This window comes from Anguilla anguilla, chromosome 8 (assembly GCF_013347855.1).
Source record: "Anguilla anguilla isolate fAngAng1 chromosome 8, fAngAng1.pri, whole genome shotgun sequence".
Lineage (NCBI taxonomy): Eukaryota > Metazoa > Chordata > Actinopteri > Anguilliformes > Anguillidae > Anguilla > Anguilla anguilla.
This window is the reverse complement of record NC_049208.1, coordinates 48,251,677-48,274,220: the sequence shown is the minus strand read 5'-3', so window position 1 is coordinate 48,274,220 and position 22,544 is coordinate 48,251,677. Positions and strand designations below refer to the sequence as shown.

At 46.3% G+C, this 22,544-nt stretch overlaps 1 protein-coding gene across 2 annotated transcripts in view; it reads left to right on the top strand.

The window, feature by feature from the left end:
• Positions 1 to 22,544, top strand: part of LOC118233231 (lamin-A-like) — a 49,278-nt gene that overhangs the window by 896 nt on the left and 25,838 nt on the right. The window contains exons 1-3 of one of the 2 annotated variants that reach the window (XM_035428706.1): positions 3,200 to 3,331; positions 9,348 to 9,586; positions 10,990 to 11,345. In XM_035428706.1, the coding sequence (XP_035284597.1) occupies positions 11,002 to 11,345 (344 nt within the window). In that variant the 5' untranslated portion in view covers positions 3,200 to 3,331; positions 9,348 to 9,586; positions 10,990 to 11,001. Of the gene's footprint in view, positions 1 to 3,199; positions 3,332 to 9,347; positions 9,587 to 10,989; positions 11,346 to 22,544 lie in introns of those variants that run through there. The other variant, XM_035428705.1, reaches the window with a different exon arrangement.

Below are 22,544 nucleotides of genomic sequence, written 5' to 3'. Positions count from 1 at the left end.
ACATCTTCGGGACAAGGTCTGATATAGAAAAAGCAGACCCTGCGGTTCTCAAGGATGGGGGTTAACTGTCCCCTATACGCGTGTGATGAAAAGCTTTTTCTCCCTGTGTGGTGTGCTTTGCTTTGCTTTGTGCTGTGTGGCGCTTTCATTAGTTAACTTCCCATCGGTCTTTGGAACACACTGTTCTGTGGAGTCCACACGTCAGCGCCTCTTCTGAGCTGCGTGTTTCCAGCCGAACCAGAATGTACTCTCTTTCACCCTTCATTTATTTATATATATATATATATATATATATATATATATATATATATATTATTGAATCGCAATATCTCAAGCCGAGTTCAGTACCAGTCCGGCTGTTCTATTTTCCGGAGCTGTACGGCGACCCCAGGGGCCTCGTTAATGCTGTTCTGATCAGCACGTAGTTGACTGGAGCGATTCACGCAGCGTCGGAGCGCTGACCTGAGACCAGCGTTGCTGTGGGGACTGAAGAGTGACGGGATTGTTTACACTCCTACACCACAAGGTGGCGAGAGTGAGACACACTTACTACTACCCACTCCCGGTTGCATTCAAAGACGACTGCTGGCTAGGATCAGAACTAAACTCATTATGGGCGTTGTCTTTTTATAACGCCGCCGTGCACATTGCTGGCACTTAAAGTAAGCTCACTCCCCACGAAGTAATAACTGTTCCTTTTATTGCCATGTTATTTTACGGGTCTGACACTGCAAAGCAATGCTACTGGAACAGTTTCAGACCCTGAAGCAAAATTATGACAAGCGGCCCATTACAAGTGAAAATCCAGGTCGTATTTAAAATGCATTTGAATTTCCAGGTCAAATTTCAAATAAATTTGATGTGTAGCCAAATGTCTGCGCGCCCACAGGTGTTCTTTCGCTGGCTTTTGTATTCGTTCAGAAAGAGAAAAGAACATTTGAGGCCATGCTCGTTGTTAATCTTCGGAAAGCTGACTTGCAAAACTATTGTCACTGGCATCGTTCATTAAAATCGCGTAGCGTTAACTCTAATTATATCACTAACTCGAGTTCATTCTTAAAGAACACCAGGCGTTTGGTGTAGGCTGTTCTGTATTTGATTTCAGAAATAAGAGCGCGCTTAAAACCCCAACTTTCCAGTCCGACATCTCAGCGTATCCATAAATTTGCAGCGGGAGCAGATGCACTCACTTTTTCCACGGCCGTATTTTCACCCAATACTGGCGCAAGCTCAACGCGGCTATTATGGCCTTAAGAATCATAAAAAACCTTACTGTGTGTAATAAGCGATGGTTTCCAGTCTAGTTCTAACCGCAATGTTAGTAATTGCGTACAGCCGGCTGTTGTCATAGTTACGGGTAGAGTATACCAGAGCCAGTGGTTCTCATACGGATTTATGAAAGAATGAGTTGTAGAAGCAGTGAAAAGTTGGTTTGACTGCTGTCCTAAAGCAAACTCTTAACTGACAACTGTTTTGTACCTGTATATCAAACACCAGGTTTTTTTTGTCAGCAGCCGATCACCAGTTTACACGGGGCCGTAATAGTTTTTGGGATCATACAATTTGTATGGGTATAGTAATACTGGAATGTAAGTTGTGGAAATGAGAGTAACTTGCTGGAACTTGCTGATGTGGTTTTTGCGGAGCTGAAAAACTCACCAGTGCTCTTCTCTGGAACGAGAAGAAAACGCGACAGGAGTTTCAGCATCATGCCCAAGTGCACGGTTGCCTGTGTGCACTGCACATAGTTGTGAATGCATATTTTCCTGCTTTTTTATTTTTGTATTTGCGACGGGAGGCTCTTTTATTCTACCGCGATGAACAGTGTTGCTCTGCACCATTCATCTGTTATGACACAGTTTTGAGGAATTCGATTTTCCAAACAGTGGAAGATTCTACAAGTGGTGCAGAACGGATTCTGCTCTTCATTTACTGACAGGTTTCCTGTGTCATGTGATCATAACTGATTAAATGAAAGCTCCATGTATACACACGGTTGTTTGTGGATCCTCACTGTGTGTGTGTGTGTGTGTGTGTGAATGAGAGAGCGCGAGCGCTATTTCACGTTTGCATGGTCTTGTGCGCTTATTACTTGTGTACTTGTGTGACAGCAGGTAAAAAGTTGGGGCCCGGTTGGCTGGATGGCCTGTCCTCATCAAACATTTCTTTGTTCTTTGTGTGTGCGTGCGCGCACGTGCACGCGCTGGAATGTGTGTGTGTGGCATTGAGCTCACTGCCAGTAAAGAGTGAGTCATAGTCCATCCTCCCCTGTGGGCGGCCTGTCCGCGGGAGTATCCAGGGGACCAGAGTATTGCAGTGGGGCGGGGCGGGACGGGGCGGGGCGGGGTGGGGCGGGGCAGGACAGGAACGGAGCAGCCCGAGCGCGGGGCTCACAGGGGGTTGTGGGAAAGGAGAGACATATGGCTGCGTTCCAAATCGCATAATGTATACTAAATACTATGTATCGTTTTTAGCATGTCCGAAACAATAGCATGAATGAGGTCCGAAAACAAAAGCCATTGTATTTTTTATTCACATACTAAATGCGGTGATGACAGTATATGTAGTAAGTAATATGCGATTTCAGACGCTGCCCAGGGCTGAGGGAACGGCGTGGAAACTGACCGTTCCCCCTTCCGCGTGCGAGCGCACAGACGCAAAGCGAAAGCTGCTGACTCGCGTGCGAGGGAATCCTCGCGCTCGGTCGGCCGACTGCAGCGTGCGTCGTCATCGGTCCTGCGGCACTATTAAAAGTACGAAAGAACACCAGCACATTTTAGCATATGCTACTGTCAAAATATGAGATGTGGAGCAAACTTTGCATCAGGACGATTTTCATTTATGTAAATTCCTCAACCCGGCTGCTTTCAATAAATATTTCAAATATATGCTCAGTGTATTGAATGTTTATTTGCAACATGTTATTCCATATAACATTTTTTTAAATTAAATGTTTGCATACAGTTACTAAATCAGTTTAAGTCGCGTCATTAATATCCACAGCCAACTCCACAGGCTTAAAGAGATTATTTAAAATGTGTATTTATAAATGCAGTTAAGTTTTGACAGATTGCGTATCGGTGAGAGCAAGTCTACACTGTAGAAGCACGTGGCGCATTTGGCTGGAGAACACAGATACACGCACTGTACAGCGCATAAAACCACTGTGGTCATAGTGAAAATCAAAAACTCAACTGGGTGATTCGGCTCCGTGAAGGTCGCCGTGGCTATTTTTGGGCAGGGTGCTCAAATGGCTGATACACGAGATCCTACACTTCAGATCCTGACGTCGTCAGATACAGCGGGTCTCCACGGAAACACAACGTTTTGGGTAAATGGCGGGGATAACATCCTACATTACGTAGAGGGTGACCAATTACGAAGCGAATGAACGGTTGCAGGGCGCTTTCTGAGTCAATATATATTTTTTAAATGTCCTGTGCTTGAATAAGCTTTGGTTTAACGGTATTGTTCTGGTAACCTGCAATCACCTATTTGCCATTGGATTTTAAAATACACTTTGCATCAGGCTATTATATAATTAATCGCACCAGCTTTTTGCAAAATGCTAGAAAGTATATTAGAAAATGTATGGTTAGTATATGCGCAGTGTTGTATATATTTGCTCACTTGGGCTGTGGTTGTTTTCCCGTGTATTCTGGTTATATTACCTCTGGTTATATGCTACGTCTGGTTAGACGTGCTCCAGTTGTATGCATGCTGTGTTTAAGTGCGTACTCTAGTCAAGTGCTCAACGCTGGGCCCAAGCTTGATAAGTTGTAAGGAGTTGCCTGCGTGACCATTAAACTCCAGTAGTCGGCATATGTCTTCCTCATATTTGCACTTTGCATTGTGGTCAGCTGCTTTTGCTGAGCACTGCTTGTGAACGAGCATTTAACTGATGATATATAGGCTATATATATTTTTTTTAATTGGTCCAGTTTTTCGATTATTTATAATTTTAGTTTAAGTTTAACATTTTAATTTTAACAGGAACCTTGCATAATTTCTGAACGGTACCTCTTGCTCATTTTTTTGCTACGCTTCTTGTGCTGAAAGTATATCAGACGATTGACAGAAAATGCACGCACAGAATTCGTTAATAATTCACTGCTTAATAAAAGCTTCGATCCTGCTGGTTTTATAATGACCCCAGATATGCTGACTGTGCCTTCCCCTCCCGTCACAGTCTCTCGTCTCGTTTCCTCTGGTTTGCTCGGTGCTTCTCAATCTCTCGGCTCCTCAGTTGCATAATAAGAAATATAGTTTTTTTCCGGCCCCTTCGGGTTAAAACGCGACTCGCTGTGGTCCGTTAAAGCTCCCGCGTGGCACGCCTAGCGAAATCGCGGGGATTCCGTGCTGTCCTGGCCAAATTCACAGCCGCGACTCATAGACTTGTGCCTGCTGGAAAAGTAGTTGAACATTGCGGTTCTCGCCCAGGTTATTTAGCCATGGCATTTCCTCTTTGTCCCAGCGCACAGCAGCAGAGCGTTCCGCCCGACGGCAGCTGGCGGGCTCACCCAGAGCGCCTCTTACAACCTGGCCAGCGGTTCAGAAGCGTTTTTGTATTGTAAAAACAGCGCGTAATTCTAAAGAAGTGTAATACTTATAATGCACAGTGAGCTCAGGACTGTCACGTTATGGGGGGGGGGGGGGCCCCTGGGTGTTGGATATTAGTATATAAAAGGGTGCAGTGACTGGGTTTTGGGTTTGGACATTTGGAAGTGAGAAGGCTCTTGCCTGAGAAAGACACAGGTCTCTATGGACTACACACTGACAAGGAGACACACAAGCAGACTCTGTGTGATATATAATCGTTATTATATCACACCCTTGTGTCTGAACGGGCCTTTGGTTGTTGTTCTCTGGTCTGAAAGGGATTTTGGATCATGTTGCAGGGAAACCGTGAGGGAGTGAGGGGTTTGTTAATCCAGCTTTTCTTTCATCAAAACCCCTCTATTAAATATTGTCAGCACACGCCTGTCTGTCTCTTTTTACACGCTCCTTGGGCGGGCGGTAGTTATGGTAACCAAGGGTTTTGGTGCTTGTAGTGAAGAGGCCCTGGTCATGCAGTTCTCCGCCAACCAATCAAAAGAGAATTAATTGAGATCTGGTGCGCTCCTAATTTGATTGGCCATCCCGCGCAGTTCGTCAAGTGGCATTAAAATGTGGCTGAAATGTCTGGCAGCAAGGCTAGCGCTTCATGTACACTTCAGTGGGTTCGGCCTACAAGTCATTGACTTGGCTCAACCAATCGAATGCATTCTCTCTCTCCACAGAAACGGCCTAGGATTGGTCCAGGTCGGTGAGTCACTCCGCCCATTTTTTGGGGTGCTTGTGTGGCCAGGTTCTCTCGTCACTAACGGAAGACGTGCAGTTAAAGTCGGTTGAAAACCAGTTCGCTTTTCAAAAGGGAGACTTTGGAGGGAGGGTGCGAGCGAGGGGGGGGGGAGTGGGGGGAAGGAGGTAGGAGGGAGGGGGGGGCACACAACAGCGTGGTCTTTGCAATAAACCTCAAAAACGAACTCGTTTTACAACAGAGACGCGTGAAAACGAGCATGTAGCCGCAGCGCCACCTACAGCAGGCCACGCGCGCGACACGCTAAACCCCCCGAAGCGCGATGGCAGCGGCGGGTTCTGGAGGGGGATCCGGGACCGAACGCCTCGGGAAGAGAAACCACGGTGAAGCGGGCTTTCCGTGCCGCTGCAGGCCGGATCAGACCGGATCAGGCCGCCGGGCTGAACCGGGACCGCTGTGGTGGTGTAGACGGGGCTCTGGGGCAGGTCCAGCTATTCCGAAATCTGGATGGGATGGGATGGGATGGGGGGGGGGGGGGGTGGCTTGATTGTCATCGGGCCACAATCCAGGAATCCCCTCCACCAGATTGAAATGCCTCCCCCTCTGGGCATTTGGTTTGAAAGACGATTTGTAACAAAATGTGCCGTTATCTTTGCCCTGAATCACAGAATATTTAGCATTGACTGGCAAAGTGAAAGATTGTGTGGTCTTCCCTTCTGGTCCCGTATTACATTAAACTGGTGCTGGGAAGGAAAGGCCCAAAGGCGGAGCTACTTCCTCAGAAGGCATTTGCCAAAAATCAAGCTAGATCCCGCTTGGCAGCTTGTCCCGGGTTTGTTAGGGGCAATAGTACAGAGCTAGAGCTGCAGCACGCCCCTGACTTAATGATTAACTAACGCAGTGCTCTGTCCTCATTGGTTAAAGCCTCCTTTTGAAAAATGCGGTGCTCTTTTCTCATTGGTTAAAGCCTCATTTTACTAACGGTGCTTTTCTCTCATTGGTTAAGGCCTCAATTTACGAATGCAGCCTTTTTTTCTCATTGGTTAAGGCCTCCTTTTGAAAAACGCAGTGCTCTTTTTCCTTTAGGTAGAGGCCAGGCATGTGTTTTTCGCCAGTGGCTTTTCTTTAGTGGCTGACTTCTGGAATAGTTGAGGCTGTGGCTTATGTGCTGTTTAAAAACGAGTTCAAACCCTCTGCAGTATACAAACAGTACTGTTTGTACATTGAGTCCCTCGTGTGATTGGCCAGTATTTTTAAAAAATGTGAATCAGGACAAATCCTGTATGTCCAAGATAATCAACTCTGTCCCTCAACGTCTGAATTACTGCTGGAGTTCTTTTCTACAGGGTAGTTAATTGTTTGGTTTATGCCACTGATTGGCCTGAGATTTAACTCACCTGGTGTTCCCAGTTTAAATCAGTCACTGATTGGAGGAGAGGAATGAAAACCAGCAGCACCAGTGGCCTCCAGGGCCGATTTGGGAATCCCTGTGGTAGATCATGCCATTCATCGGTTAGGATTAATCTGCTGTTTTTTTTTTTGTTTGTTTTTTGTTTTTTAAAATTTTTTGTATTTGACTAATAATGTTTTGTAAATTAATAACTTCATATTGCAAAAAACCAAACACCTGTCATTGCTTCTGAACTCTTTCCTGTCCGCTGATTGGTCACAGACTTTCATCTTGCTGTAAAAATTGATCATTGTATTTAAAAAGATATTAAAGATATTTATAACGCTTAAAAGGAGGATGTGTTGTTGAAGTTTATTTCTGTCAAATAACATTGTAGGTGAAACAAATACTAACTTCTGTAACATACTGTGATTAATTGGAATGATCTAAAATATTCATATAATAACAAACTTCAAGATACACTTATTTGTGTGGCACGTTACAATCATTTTACTAATTTAAATTATGATTATTCATTTACAAAGATTTATCTGAAAAAATACCTGTATTAAATTAACATTTTAGAGGTTGATTTGGAACACTGTTCAAAGTGTCAAAGTGTCTGTTCGCTCATCAATTTTCAATCATCATTTCCTTAAAATGAAACCAAATTCCTGTAATGCTTTATTTTGGTTCTCTAGTTACTTAGGGGTATGTGGTATTTGACTTTTTAAATGGAGAAGTTGAAAGAGAATGTTGGTTACTTGGTCTCCATCAATAATAAATTCACATGTTGCAATGGGACTAGCAGAGATTTGACTGTTATGTAATGAATCCACTATTTCATTATATTTCAGAGCAAACCAGTTCCATTCCTCTGATTGGCTGGAATGGACTTTTCTATTGCCTTTCTTGACTATCAATGACTAGTTTTTACTGCCCAGCTACTATGCAGTGTGTGTGTGTGTGTGTGTGTGTTTATGTGAGGGTGTGTGCCTGTGTGTGTGTGTGTGTGTGTGTGTGTGAGAGAGAGAGAGAGTATGTGTCACACTATGTGTGTGTGTGTGTGTGGGTGTGTGCACCCCGTCGCCTGCTTTATAAACAGTCTTTGCTGCATATTTGGGGCAGTGAGGTTCCACTGCTGTCCTGTAGGAGTGTAGTAATGGCCGCCTGTCCCGTCGGCTCGGGCGAGCAGCCTGAACAGCCCGGGGTCCTGCGCTATTGTTCCAGACGGGGCAGCGGCCCTGGGTGGCATTTCCTGCTCCCTTTCACTCTGCCGCTCTCAGGCCTGGGGATTGGCCAAGGTCAGCTGGCAGGGCTCGCTTCGTCAACACCGCCACACCCCTCAAACAAAACAAAAATCGGAATCTAATCAATGCGAGATCTGATTGGGGGAAATGTCCCATCAACCGCCGTCCTTCCCACATCCTCTTCCGAGCCCAATCGACGGGCCGTTGTCTTTTTCGTGTGACCTTTAACAGTGGGAATACTGGGGGTGAAGTTGAAGTGATTTTTGTGGTATAGACAAAGGGGAGGCGGCAGGGGAGGCGGGGTTATTGAGAGTTGTGGTGTAATTGGTGGATCTCCTGTAGTGTGGGAGGGGCGAGTGAGATGAGTGATGGCTGGCGGTTTCCTGACGATACGGGGGAATGAGGGAAACGGGATGGTTTACCGCCGTGAGATCAAAATGGCCGCCTGACGCACACGCCTCTCTGGCCATTCTGCAGCCCTTTGCCAAGGCTGGTTATTAAGCAGACTGTGTGTGTGTCTGTGCATGTCTGCGCCCGTGTGTGTGTGTGTGTGTTTTATTTTAGTGTGTGTGTGTGTGTTTGTGTCTGCATGTCTGTGCACGTGTGTGTGGCAATATTTATCTCCTACCGAGAGACAGCGGGAGAGAGAGAGAGCGAGAGAGAGAGCTAGACTGAGGGAGAGAGAGAGAAAGAGAGAGAGAGAGAATGAGTGAAGGGAAAGAATGGAGAGTACAGCTCGGTGTACAGATCAAGCCTGACTCCGCCTCCTGAGATTTGTCACGCCTGTGATGCACTTAACTCTAAAACTTCACCCATCAAACATTAGCCACGAAGAGAGCAGAACGTTGCGGCAGTGTGTGGTCCGAAAGTCGGTGCGCTACGCACAGAGAGAGGAAGGGGGAAACTCCTGTGACATCAGCACTGCCAGCTCAATGCCAGAACCCCAGTGGAACTCTCTGACTGGCTCTGAACTGATTGGCTCGTTCTTTAACCATGTGTAAAAGAAAAAAAAAGAAAATAAATATTCGGGAACCATAGCTAATTAGTGCATTTTACTGAAAGTTTACTGAACCATTTCTGTAGGTTTTGGTTTCATTTTCTGATCTTAATTTAAGGAAATTAATTATTAACTTTTTTCCTGTATTAAAAATCATATATATATATATATATACACTTACATTTTTCTTTTAAAACTATAGAATCTGTACTCTGTTTGTTGTGCTTTGGCAACAAACATTTTTTTTTGTCCTGCCAGTAAATGGTGAATTTATAGAGAGAAAGTGAAAGGCAGGGTTAAGAATGTGAGAGTTAAACTGACAGCTCCTGTGGGCTCCTCCCCGTGTTTCCCCCGCCCCCCTCCTCCCGCCTCTCTCTCGTTCCCTCCCTCTCCCTCTCTTCGTCTTTCCAGAAATACACGGGCTGGGACAGCCTGAGGTGCAGTTGCTCTAGACTGAGAGTCCCAGGACGAACGCAGGAGAGGCCAGTTTGAGACTTTTTAGGACTTTTAGCCCTCCCCCTCTCCGATCCAGAGAAGCCAAGAGCTCCCTCCTTCGCCCGTTTCGTGAAACCCTCTCAGCTACTCTGTTCAGCGACTCCCCCGAGCTCCTCCGATCTCTCTTCCACCTGGGCTCCACACACCTCCACCAGGTAAGAGGCCGCGGCACGCCCGCCCCGAGCTCGGATCCGCCGCTGATCTTTGGACAGGAGATAACACTTGGATTTGTTCCAAGTCGGAAAGCAGTGTTTGATGCGGTTTGCCCTTTGAATGAATGAATGAATGAATGAAAACAGATTGTACATTTTTGTGAATTGCCTGAAACTTATCGTAGTTATATAATAATATAATGACATGTAATCTTCAAACAGTTTTACATTAATTTCGATTTATAGATTTTTTTTCTTGTTTTTAGTTAAATGATCATTTTTAAAGGATAATTGTTACGGGATTAATTCAAATGCTCAACATGCATTTAGTCAATCTTAGTCAATGCATTTTAACAAAAATAATAAGTAATTTCTCATCTCTTTTTGCAAACAAAATCTTGTCTGATGAGTTTCAATGCTGTGCCATGTTAGGTTAAATTGTTTGGGAGGGTTTTCCCACTCTACTAAATCAACTCAAGGAAACCATGACCTGATCCTGACCCGTTGTTTTGAGTTCTGAACGAATCACGCGCACATAAAAACACTATTCTCAGCAGAAAACTGGGTTGCAGTTTTTCCCCGTATGCAAAATCCCACCTGCACTACAGAGTTGGAAAGAAGATTCATCCATTTGCTTATTAAATTCTGTCACAGCCAGACATCTCATAAAAATAATCTCATCAGAAACGTATAAAAAGCCAGATGTTGATGACAGGCTGTGGCTGAAATGTTCTCTCCCACGTTCGCATTTTATTTATTTATGTTTACTTTCTTTATGCTTTATTCTTTTTTCACCTGGTCAACCATGTCACTGTTTCTCACTCTTTGTTAGAAGTGGCCGAGTGATAAATTTTAATAATTATTATTTTCACCATTTGCTTTGCTTTTCACCTTTGCTTTATTTTCTTTCCGGTTTTGATTACCAAAGAGCATGTACTTATTTATATATTTATTTACGTTTCCGCGTGCTGCTCCAGGTTTCTGTGCAGCGCGCAGGTCTCCTCTCCTCTCCTCATGACGCATGCCTTCTTAAGGCCGCCCCAGTACTGCTCTCTCTGATTAGTCACATGACCACACACAAACTTAACCCCCTCCACCTTTTCGGTACTCTTCGTACTCTCCGTCCCTCCGGTAGCGCAGGCGCACTGAAGCGTCCGGACTTTAAACGCACGCCGTAACTTCGCCCCAAGCTCCACTCCAGACGCCCTGGGGACTAACGCCTCGGTAGTGTTTTTGCCTCTTGTTGCCCTCAGGCTACTTGTGAGATTTGAGACTTTTTATTTTGTTTTTGCTGACAGTTGCTGTGAGGCGGCCTGTGTAAAGTGGACTGTAAAAAAAAAATTCAAAAATTAATTAATTTATTTATTTTTCCTCCTCCCCTTGCGCACAAACCCCCCGGCTCGCAGCCGGACATCGCCATGGAGACGCCGTCGCAGAAGCGCACGACCCGCAGCGGCCACACGCCGCTGTCGCCCACGCGCATCAGCCGCCTGCAGGAGAAGGAGGACCTGTGCAACCTCAACGACCGGCTGGCCGTCTACATCGACAAGGTGCGCTCGCTGGAGTCGGAGAACGCCGGCCTCCGCCTCCGCATCACCGAGTCGGACACCGAGGTCAGCCGCGAGCTGTCGGGCGTCAAGGCCGCCTACGAGACCGAGCTGGCCGACGCCCGCAAGTCGCTCGACTCGGTGGCCAAGGAGCGCGCCCGGCTGCAGCTGGAGCTGGGAAAGGTGCGCGAGGATTACAAGGAGCTCAAGGCCAGGTGAGGGGCCCCGCCCAACCGTTACCGCCGTTACCGCGTCTGCAGCTCCCTGGGGTGGGGGACCGGGGGGCTAGGGTTAGGCAAGAGGGTTGCGAGTTCAAATCCAGTGTGCTGCGGCAAGCCACTACTTGTCAAATTCACGTCTTATAAATTTTTTCATTATTATTATTTTTTTATCTGCCTTTTCTGGTGTGTAGCATCCCTTAAAGAAATGGACTATGCTGTAAATATGTGGATTTCTTTGAAGATGCATAAAACATATATCTGTTTTATTTCACTGTTGTAATATATTCCGTTTCCATACTTGCTTGATGTGGAGGGGTGTGGCCTGCTGGCCGAACCGCAGCCCTCCCAGTGACATCACGCCCAGTAATGTGCCACTCTGTGGGACTGCCCACAGCAGGACTGCTGCCACGGAAACGAGAGCATTAGCCGGTTGTGTCACCTGGCAACCCAGTCTCAGGCTGAACCAGGGCTGCTTCAGTGAATAATGGAGTGTCATACATCAATCATATTTAACATTAATATACACAAATTACCCCTCATAGGCTTCTATTTGGTTATCAAATGAAGGGGTCATGCAAAGTCTGTGCTCAACTGTTTTTCAGAGTAGTCCCCCTGCTTCCTTCTGTCTGATACCCTGTGTGTGTGTGTGTGCACGTGTGTGAGTGTATTTGTGTGCGCGTGTGGATGTGTGTGAGAAAGAGAAACAGACAGACAGACTGTGAGAGTGTGTGAGGCAGACAGTGTATGTGTGTGTGTGTGTGTGTGTGTGAGTGAGGCAGAGGGACAGACAGTGAGTGTGTGTGTGTGTGCGCGCGTGCGTGTGTGTGTGTGTGTGTGTGTGTGCGCGCGTGCGTGTGTGTGCATGTGTGTGTGTGTGTGCGCGAGTGTGTGTGAGAGACAGTGAGTGTGTACCTGTTTGCATGTGCATAGCTCCTTTGGCTCTTTGTGGGATGATGATCTCTCTCTGAGGGCCAGTAGCTACTGAATTTGCACTGGAGTCAGTAATTCCCTGGATAATATAAACCTGCTGGATACTTTCTTCTTTGGGTTCCTCCTCCTGCTTGGTCCAATCGTATCGCTTTGCTGTTGGTTCCTCCCACCTTTGTCCATGTTGAGTTCGAGCGTCTATGAAACGGTACCTTGATTCTTGTTTATGTATCGGCATAGTAGCTCTAATTCACCCCCCCAAAAAAAACAATCAGTAATTGGTATGGCCCTGAGCTATGGTTGGACCCAGAGTGGTAGTTCTGGGGTGGGAGAGGGAAGAACCAAGTTCTTTATAATTATGGGTGTGGCCCTGCCGAGTCTGACATCGTTTTACAACCGCGGGTTAGGGACGCTGCAGAAGGTGTGCTGCTGCAGAACTGCAGCGGAGCTCTCGAACCCCTGCCTGTCCGCGACAGACGTGCTTTCAAAACCTGCTTTTTGCGGTCGAGCCGTACGCAGCGCCACGCCCGTCCAGAAAATGCTTCGCATGGCGAGGAGGGCTGGGCCGACCGGCGCAGAACGCCGTTGTTGCAGGCGGTTCTGTGACTCATCGCGCTGGCACCGCGCGCTAATCTCCGGCTGCGTAGCGTCTCGACTGCAGTCGCTCCGGAGCGGAGCGTCCTGTTCTCTTGAAGCAGCCACTCGTTCAGCAAAATTAGGAAGCTTCCTCTCAAGCTGTTACGCAGAAAGTAGAACAGAACTTCTTTCTCCTTCGCAGCAGCGATTGTATTTAGTAATTACTGACTTAGCGGGTGACCCCTTGTCGGTGTTGATTTTACCACAGCTGGCTTTTACGTGTGTTCCTGCGGCTACGCGCTAACCTGAAGGTCGTGCACGCGTAACGGCAGTGTCACAAATCTGGGATTTGAACCGGCAACCTACTGGTTTTCCATGCCCCCTTAAAACTGCGCCCCACTGCCGCTGCACAGCTAAAACAGTTTGCTGGCTTTGCGCCGCTCGAGGGGGCCCTGGGCTGGGGCGTAGATTGTGTACATTCACTGACGCGGGGTTCAGTGTTGGCATTCTGCTCTCCCTCTGCTTCGGCCAAAACCACAGCGGGTTTAGGGTTACCCAGTTCGTTTATGGAGTTGTGCTAGCGGGCCTTCAGCTCTCGGCACGGTAGAAGATGGGGGAGATTGTTCTCGTCAGCCGTTTTCTCTGCCTCTGATTTATGGGGAGATATGAAAATGGGCCTACCTGTGTCAAAGCCTGAGGTTTGGCAGTTGAGTCACGTGATTGGAGAGAAACGACGACGCGCAAATTGTGAAATTTGTGTCGCTGGTCTAATCGCTAGGCTCGTTCGCCTGGGCGGAGAGTTACCACGGGTAGTTGGGGAGGAGTCTGTGGACCTGTCAGTTAACTGTGAGCGGGGAGAAAAAAAAACTTGTGCTTTGTAATACTTTGTTTTTAGGGCAGATATTTTTTTTTGGGGGGGGTGGTGTGAGGAAATGATAATTGCACAAAGAATGTGGAAGAATTTCCGACCAGTCCTTCCTGTTAAATGTTTCTTGGACTCGTGTATCACAGAAAAGAAAAAAGGGAAAACAACAAGTCCAGTTTGCAGTTCTAACCTCAGGGAATGTTCCCTAGCAACACAAAAAATGGCGGCAATAAACAAGTTCTTTCCTTGTGCCAAGCAGCATTCCTGTACAGCTCTTAAAATGAACAGAGAAGCACTGGGCCAGTGTAGTGAAAATGCCGAATGCTGAACCAGGTGGAAAGGCCGTGTAATGATCCTGAGGCACTGAGATCTGGAATCATTCTACACAGGGAAGCCATTTTGTCATATCGGATGCTCTGTCCACTGTCTTCCGACTCATTAGCTAAGACTGCTCATCCGCAGTAGTGTCTAATCAAATGAGGAAAAACTGCTAAACAAAAACGTTGAGTGCAAAACTGAAAATAGAGAACCTTTCCTGATCCCACCTCATTCAATCAGACCCCCATCATGAGTTAAAACAGGGTTATATTTCATTTGAAAAAGTTTTACATTTTTACATAAAAATTTAAAAGTTTCACATTTAGAAATATTTCCCAAATATGTATAGAGTAATTGCATGTGAAGTCTGGCCCGGGACGACCTACAGCGCTTTTAAAGGACCCTCAGGGTCGTCCAGACTCCCCAGTTGAAAACCCCGCTCAGATATTTCTGTTTTATATTATAATAGACAACAGTGCAGCGCACACAGAGATGGGCCAGTCTGCAATGGCCGATTCCCTCTAAGTATGAGGGGAAGTACAGGATTCGGTCTCGTACCAGAAGCATGTGCTCCGTGGAGGTCTGTGGTTTGGAGCAGATTCTGTCGCAAATCAGTCTCCAGACAAAGAGCTTATTTTGTTGTGAATGGGTGCTAAACAGATGAGAGGCAGATGCACAGATTTTGGGTTTGTGGGTGGCTAAGAGGAGTCTAAATGCCAGGCTGCATACAAGGAAGATCAGTGAGCCAGTGCCAGATCTGCAGGGCACTGATTTAAAAATACATTTTCAAGGAATGAGACTGGATCCTGTTGAAATAGTGACACATGATCTGTGTGAAAATATTTATATATTTTGTTCCCCCCTGTGTCAGACAGGCCAAGCTTACACTGAGCGTAGAGCTGAGATCCGCCTCATACAATCTACACCAGTAGCTGGTAAAAAATCTGACTTGGGCCAATTTCTTTTCTCGTCCGCATCGGTCTGATTTTGGGGGCAGAAGCAACCTGACCCGCCCCCCCGAAGCGCGTTGTGAGATGTTTTTCTCTTTCGGAACACTGTTTTGGAAGTGCAGCCAGTGGGTTCAGTTGGGGCTTGTAAATAGACTGTTCCCCTATGCAGATCTTATATCAGCACACACCATTGCACAATCGCTGGAAATGGAGGGAGTTGAGGTAAGGAAATGCATTTTGGACCTTTTTTGGTGGAAAAGCAACCCCCCCTCCAAATTTATTCTTTTTTTTTCCCGCAATGCATGAGCATGTGTCACTGAATCACATGATCTCCATGGAAACGCTGAGCACAAGTCTGCTGGTCCACGCTTAGGAGCGCTTCCTCAGGCCCCGCCCACTCCGGGTGACGCAGAGGAAGTGCGTCGGGCCGCAGCGGCGGGACTCCGCTCCCACTCCGCAGTGCCGCTTCCCTGCTCCCCCCCCCCCCCGGCCCGCGGCTGTGTTGACGGCGGTGTTTTGGTTGCCATGGCGACACCTCCATTTCCAGCCCTGTCTGAGTTGGGCTGTGTGACTCAGCAGCACGGCTCCTTCTTCTTCTTTTTTTTTGGGGGGGGGGGGGTGGCGCATGGAGGGCTGGAGGGGTGTTTGCACAGTGCAGATTCAATGGCGGAATCCCCTGACTTCCAGCCATCGTTTGCTTTGGTCTGACAGTTCTAAGAGAGAGCTCAGATCTGTGTTTTTTGATTGGGTCAGCCTGGAATGTTTTCCCATCAACCCCCCAAGGGGACCTGTTTACCATGGTTGAGGTTTACCTGTGTGCGTGTCTGTGTGAGTGCTTCCTAGGAAATCAGACAATTCTTTGTAATAGAGACCCTTCCAAGTGTTATCTAAATTCTTCAGAAGTGCGCACCTTTTATAACTATGAGGAAGTCACTTGAATTGATAGGTAATGGAGGAGGTGTTTCTTAATGTTTCAGTATTAGGTTTTTAGCCTTTACCTTTTTTATCAGTGGTAATTACCCAGTTATGAGCTGTTTTTTTACGGCATATTTTACCTGGCAAATATCTAGTACTTAGACTGTGAGAGGAAGCAGTACCCAAAGAGAAATTAGTGTAGCAAACACAGCTGCAAAACACATATGCTCAACTGTTGATACGGCTATTAAAAGTGTGTCCGTCAGGAGTCTTGATGACACGTACTGTGCCAGCTATCGCTGAACAACAATTGCCCATTTGCCCATTATTTATTTTCAGAACAAAGGACAGGACGTTGGCCTCCTGCTTATCGTATTTCAGGTGCGGTAAATGCAGCTGTGACAGTGGTAGCTGTGGACAGTTTAGCAAATATAGTTTTGCTTGTAAATACCTCCCCCAAGATTCTTAATAAATCGCTACCCTGGCTGGGGATGTAGATCAAAGTAAGTGTTATAGTAGCACTGTTCAGTAAAATCACATTGTTGCCTAATAATAATAATCACAGAAAATTATCTGTAACCCTTTGAAGTGTAGGCTTTTTGGAATGCTTCTCTTTTTTCCCCTCAAAATTCCAAGTGTTCTACAACTCCATTGCTTTCAATTAGTAGCAGTTGTTGTTGCATCAGTATTAGAATGTTCAGATAAGAAGATTCTAATCAAATATTTGTGGTCATGCACCTTGAAGGCATGCTGTGCAGGATTAGACCTGAAATGGCACTATGGTAAACTTGTGTGAAGTGTGTGGGTGTGTTGACCTTATTTTAAAAGATTCCATTTGGTATTCAAACTATTCACCCACTAGTACAGGTGTGGCAAGCCTCTATTTTTGGGGCTGTGTTGATATTCTTCTTTTTTCACACTTGACATAAGTTTTTTAAATTTATTTATTTATTTATTTATTTTTTGCCTTTAACTTGCAGGGGAATTTAATCTAAATATCCAAATAACGAGCAGAGATACTCAGGCAGGTGCGGCGGAGAGGACTAGGTGCGATTTACGCACCCGCCACCAGCTGCCACGGTTACCCACAGGTACAGGGCGGCTATCATCGTCGAGCCGGTCTGAATTAGGCGCCTGTTGTCGTGGGTCGATTCTCCAGCCCTCCGGGATAGCCAGGCCTTCTGCCCGGAGGTCGGGCTCATTTTAGCTCGGCGTGAGGGAAGATAAACGGGCCTTCCGTTAGATGCAGTCGGGTCTTCCACAGTGCAGCCGCTACAGCCGGGAAACTTTCCCCGTTTGGTGCTTCTCTAACCCTCTTCTCTTCGTTTCTGTTTTTTTTATTTATTTTTTTATCCCTGTGGGATTTTTATGCTTCAGAATCGCAGGCATGTAGGCACAGGCAGGGGCACGGGCGGCCAGAATCATGCCTGCCGTAAATAAACAGTCGCCAGCGTACTCGGGCTTGGCAGCCATATTAAAAGTCTTTTTTGGAGCTCGTGTGTGTGTGTGTGTGGGGGGGGGGGGGCGCCTGTCTGTATTACAGACTGTGCTCCGTGGCGAAGGAGATCCTGCGGGCACAGTCGTCCCCGTCCGTGTCCCCGGGCCACACAAACAGCAGCTCAGATTCGCTAGCCTGATTCGGACACGCCCGCGCGAAACGCCGGGGCTCGAGCGTCGAGCGGGAATCGAACCCGGGTGTCCGCGCCAACGCGCCTCCCGCCCCGGGGCATCGTGGGTCTCGGTAGCCGCGGCCCTCCTTTGTCTCGCCTTGGCTGCGGCACCCGATCCAGACGCCACGCCCGCGAGCTGCCGTAGCGTCCCTCCCATGATGCTTTGGGCCTGCGACCTGACACCTTAACGTTGAACCGCCTGCTCTGAGTCACGCCAGTCTCTCCTTTACTCCAGGGAATGATTTATGTTATCCATTATATATGTGAATGGGGTGCTGCCCGTATAACTTTCGTGAGATTGAACCCGGCCGTCTGAGCTCCACCCATCAGCCCCACCCAGAACTCAGAGACGTTGGACGGCCTCCAACAACCATGCCATTTGAGCCCATATCGCAACATCAACAGCGTGGAATGCAGCTTGAACCAATCCCCTCTGTGCCTGAATGTAGGCTTTATTGCTCCTTATTTCAGCAACGCGACTCCATTTTGAATTCCGCGTGTTGACTTTCGGTTTCTGCCGTCGTCTCCTCGAACCCGTTTCCTAAGGTGGGGTCTAATGACCCGTATGCATGCAGATCAACTGGATTTTGTGCGCAGGAATCTAGATCTGTGAGTCCACATACCCTGTTCACGCCGCCAGTACCTTCCCAGCAACGTCTTATCATCTGCAATTCACCTGTGAATTGCAAGTCACTCATGTATTAGAATCGATGAGTTCAATCATCACGCTTAACTTTTTGAAACCATTTTAATTTCAAAGCATTGTTTAAAAAAAAAAAAAAATTAAATCCATATATGTGCTAATTTCAAAATGTATTTGTGGCCTGATGGATGGCAGAAATAAAAGCATTTGAACAACAGTGGCTTGTTTTTGGGGAAAAATGTGCCTCTGATTCTAATTGCCCTGAGAATGCGTGAAAATGTCAGAAATGTCCTCGTAAACCCTTTGAGACCTGTCAGAAAAGTGTTAGAGCATGTTTCAGAAAGCGCGTGTGTTTTACGATGACATTTTTTCCAGAACTGTCCATTTCGTGACATTCTTTTAAGGTAACCACCCCTCGTCACGAGATGTTGTGAAGCGGGGCTCGACTCGGGGACTCCAAGATTTGGGTCCTTTTTTTGGGGGGGCGGGACTGTAGTTTTGGTACTGTTGGGTAATCGGACAGGAAGTGCCTTTATCTCAGTCTCACTGGACCGAACATCCATTGTCAGGGTGTCCATCTCCCACAACTTCCTTTGTATATATATCCCCCTCCGAGATCCTGTATCTTACAAAATTATTTCCAGAGTTGCCTTCTTTGTCAGTGCGCTGGTAAAAAATGGGGGAATGGGACTTACTAGTTATTTAAGTTAAAATTAAGTTAAAATACAGTTTATTTCAGGCTATGTTTTGATGCACCAATTTCATGAATCTGTAATGTGTTCATTCAGTGATGTCTTCGACAGTGTCCATTGTGCACCTTAGCCATTGCTGTAGTCCTTTGTAACTGTTGGGAGAAAAAAACAGTGGGAAAATAAGTTGTGAAGCTTTAAATGGATACCATGGGACAAACATTCTTAAATCTTTAAATCTTAAAGTAATCAGTCAAGGGGGGCGGGGGGATGTCTATATAGATCTCCATTCCTCATCTGCGAATAAGGACACGAGATATCGGTAAATGCATTTGGATCATGGAACAACTGTCAATGCAATTTCCTATCTATTGTGAGTAAAGCATATCATGTAGTCATTGTGTACTCATGACTGAAAATGTTTCCTGTTACCATGGTATCATAGAAAACACAAACTATTTTTATCGCAGGGAGACCTTAACAATGTCCAGAAGTAACGAGCCCGTACAGGAACATTGACGTGGCACTGTGTCGTCAGAAGGGGGAGTGAAGGAGAGCTGAATTAATCGGGCAGTGGTCAGGAGGTCGTTGTGGATGTACAGACTTGTTTGGAAGCTGTTGCAGCCCCTAGAGCCTCTGCTCTATCTTTGTTATGATTGGATGATTCCTCAGCCTCAAGAACTATGCCCTAATGCGGCTTAGGCTTGGACCGTTCCCCGAACGAGCCGATGCGTTTACGTTTTGGCGCGGAAACCTCCTTCTCCTGCTCAAGTTGTCAGCAGTTCCCTCTCACACCAGCATTAACCCTTTATGGTGTGAGATCACATACTGCATGTGATTTGGAATGTTCTTAACAGAACATTCTAATGCTGATGTACCAATCGCTGATGGTAACTGAAAGCAATGGAGTTCTAGGACACTGAATTTACAAAAAAAAATTTTGAATAAAGCTCCTCTTCGATCGGTTAAGGACTTGTAACAAGGCCAACTTCTGAGTAAAACACTTTGTCGACTAAGGGACCTTGACTTCAGGTTTTAACTGTACAGTGGTGCTCAGTCAGTGTAAATGAAGACTCATTAACAGACTGATTAGTGAATATGAATACCTTTATTTGTGTAGCAACCTTCATACACAAACACACCCCAAAGCTCTTGAGGAAATGTTTTTTGAGCTTTTAAATAACTCAGCTGTTAAACTAATAAAATGATGTGTAGAATAAAGTCTGCCATTGTGCCATTTTAAATCCCACCTACACCATGGGAAATGAATGATAAAAATATCCCCCAGAGGTTCCCATAGGCTCATCTGGGAATCAAGTGTGTGTGGTTTGCCTGCACATTATATTGCTCTGCTACCTCTACGCCAGTTTGTGTGGTGGCTCTCCCAAGCATACATTTCATTCCAAAGAGTACAGGTGTGCTTGAGTGTCTGAAGAATGTTTCACAATCACCGGACTGTCGGTTTCATGACCATTGTAAATATTTTCATGGCTTTGGTCTTTTTTATTAGAATGTTCCAGAAGGTCTCTTGTAGTGGCGTGTAATAGTGTGTGTGTGTGTGTGTGTGTACGTGTAAGAATGCCAGGTACACCTGGAGCTCGTAATTGTGCACTGGGGTCGAATGTCAGGCCTTGGAACGTCCGCAGGTAGCCGCTGAATTACGACCGCCGAGATGTTTTTGTTTTGCTTTTTGGCGGCGGGGGGCTGTCCATCATCTGAAATCCCTCGCCATTCACAGGATGTTTCTTTGACACTCCTGCGACTTTTATGAGCATGATTGCTACTGTAGTCGGAGCTTTGGGACGTTTCAAACAGACGTTTCTCAATGTCTTGAGAAATTGCCTTGAGGTCTGACTTTCTGGCCCGGCAGATTCTGTGAGGGAGGGCTGCTTTGGGATCGGAATGGAATAAACATGTCTATTTTGTTTGCCTTTACTCTTTCTTTTTCTTCTCCTTTCTTCCTCCATGCCCCTCTCTTTCTCCCTCCCTCCCTCCCTCCTTGCTCTCATTCCCCCTCTCATTCTTTCTTTCTCAATTTGTTTCTATCACTTCTCTCTTTTTTATCCCCCTTGCCTCTATCTTCCTGTCTTACTCACTCTCTATCCCTTCTTTCAGTCTCTCTCTGTCTCTTTATCTCTATCCCTCTCTTTCTTTCTGCAGTCCAGGTGGGAGCAGTCTTTCCAGCGCTGCTAATTCCCCTTTTATAGTTCCGTGAAAAGTAACGTTCAAACAAGGCAGCCTTTATTAACGTTTGTTTAATCACAGGGAAACAACAGGGAAAGTGCAAACATAACCCCACACACACACGCACACACACACGTGAGCGCACGCACTCTCTTACACACACACGCCCAAGCCTACACACAGACACACACGCACACATACCACAGTGAAGTCGAGCCATAAAACAGGAATGTCGCTGTTTGTTGAAAAGCACCCCCCCCCCCCCCAACCCCACGCCCTCCCCCAGGGGAGCTGTCAATGGGACACATTTCACCTGAATCCAGAAACTTAAAAGGTGAGCTCAGGTCATTATCACAGTACAGAACCCCCCCCCCCCCAAAAAAAAAAAATCCAAACTGCCTTGTGTAACATCCGTAGCACTGAGGTCTCCATTATTCTTCTACTTTATCAATGTTTAACATCTCACTGTACACAGATTCGGGGGGGGGTCAGACGGGCAGTAATTTAATCATTTTCTTTCTTCGATTTTTAACATGCGTGGTTAATTGTTTGTTAAAGTGTTAATTGTGGAGGTCCTTTGTTAAAGTGTTAGTTGTGGAGGAACTTTGTTAGTGTTAGTTGTGGAGGTCCTTTGTTAGTGTTAGTTGTGGAGGAACTTTGTTAGTGTTAGTTGTGGAGGAACTTTGTTAGTGTTAGTTGTGGAGGAACTTTGTTAGTGTTAGTTGTGGAGGAACTTTGTTAGTGTTAGTTGTGGAGGAACTTTGTTAGTGTTAGTTGTGGAGGAACTTTGTTAGTGTTAGTTGTGGAGGAACTTTGTTAGTGTTAGTTGTGGAGGTCCTTTGTTAGTGTTAGTTGTGGAGGAACTTTGTTAGTGTTAGTTGTGGAGGAACTTTGTTAGTGTTAGTTGTGGAGGAACTTTGTTAGTGTTAGTTGTGGAGGAACTTTGTTAGTGTTAGTTGTGGAGGTCCTTTGTTAGTGTTAGTTGTGGAGGAACTTTGTTAGTGTTAGTTGTGGAGGAACTTTGTTAGTGTTAGTTGTGGAGGTCCTTTGCGAAGCGGACAGTCCTGCAGGTTCTAAAGGCGCTTCGGCACCCACGCAGCTTTAGCGCGTAGCGCGTAGCCGCTAAAACGCGCCTGCATGAGGTGCTCCCTGCAACCAGCCAAATCTTTACGGCTGTCCGTCGTGTACATGCCATACGCGCGCTAGCTTTCTTCTCTTCTCCGGATCTTTCCGAAAACAGAGAGAGTTCTGCAGATGTAGCGTTTCCTTGTTTAGCTTTGACTCACAGTGGAAAAATGTAGCACCCCCCCCCCCCCCAAAGGAACTACAGACTGCAGAAAGGACTGGAGGAGAAACTATGTTGGGAAATGTGTGAAAAGAAAGCCTGTTTTGTATTAGCAAACTAGTGGATTTTCAAGTAAAGTGGACCACAGAGCGTGTTATGGGTTTGAATCCC